The 8,153-nt window shown below is 51.2% G+C and overlaps 2 protein-coding genes and 1 pseudogene across 3 annotated transcripts, besides 1 other annotated feature; 1 reads left to right on the top strand and 2 right to left on the bottom strand.

Annotated features, from left to right (window-relative positions):
- Positions 1–1,997: 1,997 nt before the first annotated feature.
- NCS54_00760600 (Endoribonuclease l-psp family protein) lies at positions 1,998–2,498 on the bottom strand (the record flags this gene model as incomplete). The annotated part of the gene is made up of 2 exons (XM_053153022.1): positions 1,998–2,171; positions 2,235–2,498. 2 exons carry the CDS (start codon positions 2,496–2,498, stop codon positions 1,998–2,000), a joined length of 438 nt encoding a protein of 145 aa, XP_053008997.1.
- Positions 2,499–3,039: 541 nt separating this feature from the next.
- Positions 3,040–4,614, top strand: NCS54_00760500 (Cytochrome P450 oxidoreductase; the record flags this gene model as incomplete). Its single annotated transcript, XM_053153021.1, has 2 exons — positions 3,040–3,705; positions 3,769–4,614. The coding sequence occupies 2 exons, from the start codon at positions 3,040–3,042 to the stop codon at positions 4,612–4,614; spliced, it is 1,512 nt and encodes a 503-aa protein (XP_053008996.1).
- A 500-nt stretch (positions 4,615–5,114) lies between these two features.
- Positions 5,115–6,404, bottom strand: NCS54_00760400 (annotated as a pseudogene). Its single transcript has 3 exons — positions 6,113–6,404; positions 5,756–6,066; positions 5,115–5,699 (listed from the first exon to the last, which is right to left on the bottom strand).
- Positions 5,115–6,404: a sequence feature.
- Positions 6,405–8,153: the final 1,749 nt, after the last annotated feature.

Here is an 8,153-nt window from a genome sequence, read left to right as displayed (position 1 = left end):
GGATCGGCTTGATCATTCCGATGGCGGGACTGGGAGACGCGTTGGACCAGGTGCTTTGTTCAAAAGTCATCGTGACCGACGGCAGAAAACCTCAGTTGCTGGAAACACACTACAATACCATACCTATCCTGATCGATACCGTTTCACCATGTCACCAAAGCCACTTCGAGTCGTCATCGTCGGCGCCGGTTTCTGCGGCCTGACAGCTGCCATTGAGTGCAAGCTCCGCGGCATGGACCCAGTCCTGGTCGAGGCGTACTCTGGGCCAAGCACCATGGGTGACCTCCTGGATTTTATTCGCAATGCTGGCCGCGTCTTTGAATCCTGGGGAAAGGGAAAGGTCGCCCGCAAGCTGGCTGCCGCAGGTGTCAATAGGGCCGAGCGAATGGACTTCTTCAACGCTGGCAACCAATTCTTGCGGTCCGACCCCTGGCCTCAGGGATCAGACTTCCTCTATGTCTATGCCGGCCACCGCGGAGCCATGCATGAGATCGTCTATGACTACGCCGTCGAGATTGGCGTTGACGTCCAGGTCAACAAGCGTGTCGAGAAGTACCTAGACAGCGATGCAGAGCGAGGCGTTCTCATCCAAGGTGGCGAGAAGATCCTAGGCGATGTCGTCCTGGCTTGTGATGGTCCAAAATCACTGGCCCGCCAGGACCTGCTTGGCTTGCACGAGTCCAAGGTGAACAGCGGCTACGCCATCTTCCGCGCCTTCTTCGAAATCACGCCGGAACTGCGCAAAGAACATGCTGCTCTGGAGGAGATGCTTCAGGACGATCAAGACACTGTGCGATGCTGGGTAGGGCGTGACATGCATGGCTTCATCTATACATGGAACCAGCAGAGGTATGAACACCCCAGATTGTCAAGTCGGCGGGAATCGCTCACACAGACATGCATGCACAGGGATTGCGCTTGGGTCCTGACGCACAAAGATGAAGCCGATATCGGTGAGACCTGGTCAGAGAAGACGAGCAAGGCCGAAGTCTCCCGCTACCTCGATCAGGCCAAGTTCCCCAATATCTGGCGACGATTCCTCGAAGCTACCCCCGATGACCGCCTCGTAGATTACAAGCTGGTATGGAGAGACCCTCTGACTACCTGGCTCTCACCCTCCAAAAAGGCCGCGGTCCTCGGCGACGCGGCACACTGCCATCTGCCTACGTCAGCCCAAGGAGCATGCCAAGCAGTCGAGGATGGCGTGGTGGCGGCCATGTGCCTGCAGAAAGCCAACGGCGATGTTCCCTTGGCTCTCCAGGTCCTTGAGCGCATCCGTTTCAACAGATCCCACACGATACATCAAGCCTCGATATCCACCAGGAACATCTACCACGGGCAGGATTGGACCCCTGAGCTGGTCGAGAAACATCCCAAGTCTCTCATTATTCCATTTTACGATTGGATCACTGAGTACAATGTTTTTGAGGAGGTGGACAAGCACTTTGACCATCTGGCCGCCGACGTCAAGAGCGGAAAGAAGGGGACTATTGAGGAACTTGCCCTGGATGCTGGTGGCAGTTATGAAGACATGTTTATCAAGGAAACTCAAGACGTTGGAGCTTCGTTGGCAGGCGCATCCATGCCCGTTCCGGCATGATTGTATTATAGCAGACTCATCGTAATTAATGATAGTGGTTAAGAGAGTATGTCTTCAAGGCTCAAGTCCTATTCCTGTGACGGAGGCTTATCTATTGAAAGTTGCCCTGCGATGTCGACAGTTGCGAGGCCCAAGGTTGTCATGAATATAGTCGAAATTTCCTGATATTCGTGAACCTTTGTAAGCCTCAAGAACTGAACAGGTTGGACTGGCGTCTACTCAGCTACAGTAAGTCTACTTGGCTTTTAGAGTCCAGAGTCCAACGAGGTGAGCCACCAGTGAATCCGGGAATAAAAAGAATGTGCTCTTTGCTATTGTGGAAGTAATCTGCCCTTGACGGAGGAAATCGTAGAATAGGTAGAGATAGACAACCATTGATATCCTTGCTCAGACTCATTCAATTTGGCAAGTAGGCCTCAACATGAATCTCCAAATGTAAGCTGGGCAGAAACAAGGCGCTCACTTCAACTCCAGTCCAGGCAGGTTTGGTGTTCTTGAAGGATTCCCTAGCGATGGGCACCAAAACTTGGGCAATTCCTTTCCCATCTTTGCTTACTTCGTATGTTTGTACCTGGATGGCGATGCACAATTAGTTCTTGTTGTACAGACGGCATATCAACCTGTCGTGACAAACCGAGTAAACGTGTTCAAATGCATCGTCCCCCAAACCTGCAGCTTTAAGAGACAGCAAGACATGCTCAAAAGCCTCTCTAATCTCTTCGCCGAGATCTGCGGGTACTGTCCCGTCGTCCTTGATACCAACTTGACCGCTAAGGATTACCCTGCGGACATCCTTCGGTACGATCATAGCATGGCTCAAACCAAACATGTCAGCCCCCTCTTGGCCGCCGGCCCAGTTATGGAACTCGAAGCCGTATTCGGAAAGTTTGGAGGCCATTGTTTGGGGTAGAAACAAAGTGTTGTAGGAGGAGTGATGTTGGGAGAAGTGCTGGTGCCGTGAGATGGGCGTCGAAGGATGAGTGACGGTCTTCTGGCTCAGTTAACCCATCAAGGGCCGGGCTTCAACTATAATAAAGAACACATTAGAAGGATGAGTGACACACTCATCAATAAGGCATTTTTTTTTTAGAACAAAGACACGGGAAGGGTCTTCAACCATCGCAAGATAGCGTCAAAGAGACATGTGCGGAAAATTCTCTCATTCGCTTTGTCCTGGTGCACACCAACCATCATCCCTATATCTTAGCCTACCCCGCAATCTCGGAAGCATTCCGAAGAAGATAAGGTTCCAAGGTGAGAGAGTGGTCAGCTTATAATCGCCAACCTTGTGGTTGGCTCTTCACGGCTTGCGCTTAGGACGTATCTTTCTTTGGCCGCCCATTGCCCCAGGGCAAACTCCCGGATTACTAACGAATCTTTGTTCCATCGTCGTCTTGACAGTATCTGCCTTGACAAACGGCAATACTCCCCAACTCGAAATGGTGTCGCCCCAACTCTTGGAATTCGCCCTTGCCAGCTGGCACTTGATCCTCCCAAGCATACTCATCTTGTACCTGGTGTCAAACCGCTACCAGGGTGGTCTCTCCAAGGTCCCAGGACCGTGGCTGAACTCGGTCTCAACTTTGCCGCGAATGTGGTCCGTCTACAAGGGCCAACATCATCTCGATGACCTGAGACTGCATGCAAAATATGGCAAATACGTGCGACTGGCGCCAAACCTGGTTTCCATCTCGGACCCTGGCCAAATCAATCAGATATACGGCATCAACACCAATTTCTTCAAGTCTCCCTTTTATGAACTCTCGGCAGTCTATGATGAACAAGGCCTCGTCCCAGACCCCTTCGTCATCCAGAACAACAAATTGCTGCATTCACGCATGAAACGTAATGCAGCGAATGCCTACAGTATGAACGGACTACTTAAATTCGAGCCTTGGGTTGACGATGTCATGGAGCGGCTCTTGGTCAAACTCGATAACCATGCCGACATTGAAACATCCTGTGACCTAGGAAATATGATGAAAAATTTTGCCATGGACGCCGTTTGCCGATTGACTTTTGGCCGTGACTTGAATTATCTTGACAAGGGTGACCAACATGGGTTCTTCCGCCTGCTTGATTTGTTCACGCCATACATGGCCATCGTAAGTCCCCCTCCGAGAGCTTGATATCCGCTGCATGTTTCTACTTGCTAAATGCTCGTGCAGTTCGGCCATGTGGCGTGGCTACATCCCTACCTTCTGGGCAACCCCTGGATCGTCGGCTACTTTACCAAGGGCGACACTTCTACTCAAGCCATGATATCGTTGTCGCAGAACGAACTTGAGCGCTCCCACAAGGATAGCATGTCAGAGAATTCGGCCATGACCTTCCTCGGCCGCCTAAGCTTGAACAAGGCAGCGAAACCAGACCAGATCAACGATCGTGAGATCGTAACCCATGCATTTGGCAACATCTCGGCCGGTTCCGACACGACAGCTATCGCGATGCGGTCGGTCATGTACAACATTTTAAACGATCGAAAGGCATACAACCGACTGGCTTCTGACGTGCGCAAGAATCTCAGTCTCCCAGTTTCGTTTTCCAGTGCCAACGAGCTACCATACCTGCGCGCTGCGATTCAAGAGGGCATGAGGCTACATCCTTCAGTCGGCCAGATTCTGTCTCGCTCGGTCCCTGAGGGTGGAGCATTGGTCGGCGATTACAAATTGAAGGCGAATGTTCAAGTTGGAATGTCTCCATGGGTACTACATAGAGATCCAGACGTGTTCCCCGAGCCTGACTGCTTCAAGCCAGAGAGATGGATCATCGGAGAAGGGCACGCAGATGAAGACGCACTTCGACGCATGAACCGATCCTTTTTTGCTTTTGGACATGGTACTCATACCTGCAGCGGTAAGCACATCAGCATAATGGAGACGACCAAACTGGTGGCTACACTCTTGTTGAAGTATGACTTGGAGCTGGCAGAAGGGGTCGGCCCGCTTACCTTTGTGAACCGTTGGTTCACTCAGCAGGAAGGATTGATAGTCAATGTCCGCCCCCGCAAGTGAAAAGGCTGTTGGGGGTGAGTGCATCAAGTATGTGGCATCAACGTGATGAATTTCACATTACATTGAAATGTGCCAGCAGCAATAGAGAGGATACGAGAGACTTTTACAACGTTTGTAACACAACTGTCCTTGAAATGCCCGTTTGTCACGCTTGGAGTGCGTAGAAATAGTTGGGTATAAGGGCATGTATTAGTTAGCTGTAACCTCTCGGCCGGATCAATATTGGCATGAAGTGTATTTCCTTTGACAGTCTTGACAACTTATCTGGCGGACGTAGCTCGTTCAGCGCCCAAGGCTACACCCGACATCGAGTACTGCGACTAATTCCCTGAGACCGCCGTCTCCATCTATTCTTAGTACCCTCGTTTCATTGGCACTCCGTTCAAAGGTACATGGGGAAAAAAAAAGGAATATTCGAGTCTTACTTGTGCCACTAACTAGGACCTAGGAACCGCAGCCATTGCGAACTGCTCACTGACAATGAAAAGCCATCTCGCAACCTACCATGCGAGAGTTTCAGCGTTCTTGGCCGATTCGCATACTCCACGGCAAAATGCCTCGTCCTCCTCTAGCTGAGAGCCTGCAAGAGTCCGCCTCGCAGGCCACAACTCTCTGCTTTGACTCTTCTCCTCCTCTGAATGTTTCTTCAGCATTGACCTGAGGACTCCTTCAAAGTACTCAACAGCCCTCTCCATGTACGGATGAAGTGGCCCAGCTGTGTATGTATCGCTGTTGAGTCCCACTTGAGCGTTGTTACCGAGCCATTTGTCCTCATTCTCGACCTGCTTAAAAAACTCGACCTCTGCCTTGAAGTCCTCTTCGGATGAGTGCTTGTTTCGGTAGACTTCGTAACGCACACGAGATGTCGTGGCCGAGGTAGGTATGATGAACATCATGTAGAAGAAGTGCCGAGACATGGTGACGGATGAGTTGGGGAACATGTATGTTGGACTGGCTACAATATTGCCAGCCTCCATGTCTTCACCGAGGTGGCGAATGTAGCACAGCTTTGGATCAACGTCAAACTTGGTATCCTTCTTAATATGAGGTGCAATTCCCGGATGGGCTGTAGAGCAGTGATAACACTATGCACGGCACCTGTCAGCACACCTCCAAGCCAATACCGTATACCAGAACTCACCTCGTTGTAATTCTCAACCAGTGTCTTCCAGTTAAAGTCGCATCCATCGAGCGACCAAGTATGGTCGAATACGTAGTCGTCCATGTTGTAGACATTGGTTATTCTTTCCTGGGTGTCGATGCCCTGGAACTGCTCTTCCCAGCTGATATTGGGCGTGTCGGATGAATCCAGGTTGACCCAGATAAACCCGAGCCGGTCAATATGAAGATGGACTTTGAAGAGTGAAAACTCATCCTTGTTGAACTGGTCCGCCGGCACCTTGTCAAACCGCGGCGCTTTGGCGAGGTTTCCCTTGAAGCCATAGCTCCAACCTGAAACAGTCAGTTCCTGATATGTATCAGTGGTTCGGGAGCTTACCGTGGTACTTGCAGGCCAGGATGCTTGCTTTTCCGCTCTCTTGGTGGACTATAGGGAACGCTCTATGGCGGCAAACGTTTAGGAAAGCATTGATGTTGCCCTGTCGGTCGCAGACGATGAAAAAGGGATAGCCTGCAACCTCATAGCGGGCGTACTGGCCAGGCTCGGCAAACTGCGACTTGTGCGAGACAATCAGCCACGTCTTGGAAAAGACAGCCCGGCGCTCGAGTTGATAGAAGTCAGGGCTACGGAACCAAGACGATGGTAGAGTAGTTACTGCCATGATGAACTTGACTACCGTTTAGAAACAGTCTGGCAAGGACATGGCAAGACGATGAGGACAATGGCAGGACCATAAATCTCTTCGAATGCGGAGAAGCTTGTAGAGCTAGACTCCCGCTCGCTGCAGTCAAGGAGTACTTACATCTAGCGTTTGAGATCATACTAAGGAAAGTCCTTCCTGGCCTCTTTCCGGTTTATTTTCCTATTCGCTCAGCCAGACTCCACAAGTCGCTCCGCACTCGAGGTGGCATGACCCAACGGCACCAACTCTTAGCACCATGACATGAGTGCAAGGAATTATAGCTGATTGGCTGTTGAGTTAGATCCGTCTGGTCTTGGGCAGAGGAGGGGGGTTTCGGAACCTCGGAACATGGCGTACGTACCCTGGAAGAGGCCGGCGGCAGATGGTCTAGTCTAGATCTCGAACTCTGTGGGGAATGCACGCACTGCAACGGCGGGTGACATTGGCTTGTGTACCAAAGCGCGGGGAAGGTGTCACCAATTACTTGAACAGGATTGATAAGAATTAATCCGCTACCTGGCATTGGGCGTTCTGGCATAATATGAGTCGGATCCCCGCCGTTACAGTCTCTAAACACAAGAAATCACCGGCATAGTAAGATACAGAAGCAATGGCTAACTCATTCACGAAGAAGGAGCCCAGCGATGGCAGCATCTTGGACAAGCGGCCTACAGCTGACGACGACGATGCCAAGCTCCACGACGTTGGTTTCGAGTCCTCTGGGCTTGAGCGCAACTTCAACACCTGGTCCTTACTATTCATGTCCTTTTGCACCAGCGTCACATGGGAAGCCATCTCGTCTGCATCGGCTCAAGCATTGACCAGTGGCGGTAGTTCCAGCTTCGTCTGGGGCTTTGTAGCCTCGGCTGTTGGGACTATGCTCATAGCCATGTGCCTTGCCGAATATTCTGGCATGATTCCTACAGCGGGAGGTCAGTACCACCATCTGAATTGCTTTCTGTCCCTTCAAGGGTCGCTTCCACAAGAAGAAAGGGCGCCTTTCTCTTCACATCCATGGTATTGTTGCCCGATACTAACACAGTCAGGCCAGTACCACTATGTTGCCAAGCTAGCTCCGCCAAAGTACCGGAGGATATTTGCCTGGTTTGCGGGCTGGATCACCATGCTGGGGTGGGTGACCTGCTCACTCGCCGGCATCTTTGCCACGGCCATGCAGATCCAGGCCTGGGCTATCCTCTTTAGTGACACCTATGTCTACGAGAGATGGCATACGTCGCTGGTAAGTGTCACTGGGCGAACTCTTACTACCAGCTAATCCTGGCTGAAAGCTTGTCGTCGGCCTCACGACCGTATTTACGCTATTCGCCATCTTCGAGATCAAGCGCCTTCATCGAGTCATCTTCATCGCCATGTTTGCACATACGGTTGGGTATTTTGCTACCTCCATCTACCTTCTTGTACATGTAACTCCCAAGAATTCGGCTGAATATGTCTTCAAAGACTTTACAAACTTGAGCGGGTGGGAGAGCGACGGGGTAAGCATCAGATTGCTGCCACTCAGGTGAACTACAGTATTGATCAGATGAGTGCAGATTGCTTGGTCAATTGGTCTCTTGACCTCGGCTGTCAGTTTTGTCGGCTGGGATAGCTCTACGCACATGGCCGAGGAGATGACCAGTGCAGCGCGAAATCTGCCAAGGACCAGTGAGTGGCTCTTCCAAGAAAGCGGAAGAATCTTGCATTTACTGATACACGGTAGTGATTGCCAACATTGCA

Source organism: Fusarium falciforme, chromosome 6 (assembly GCF_026873545.1).
Source record: "Fusarium falciforme chromosome 6, complete sequence".
Lineage (NCBI taxonomy): Eukaryota > Fungi > Ascomycota > Sordariomycetes > Hypocreales > Nectriaceae > Fusarium > Fusarium falciforme.
The sequence above is the reverse complement of the archived record's forward strand: the minus strand, read 5'-3'. Positions and strand labels throughout refer to the sequence as shown.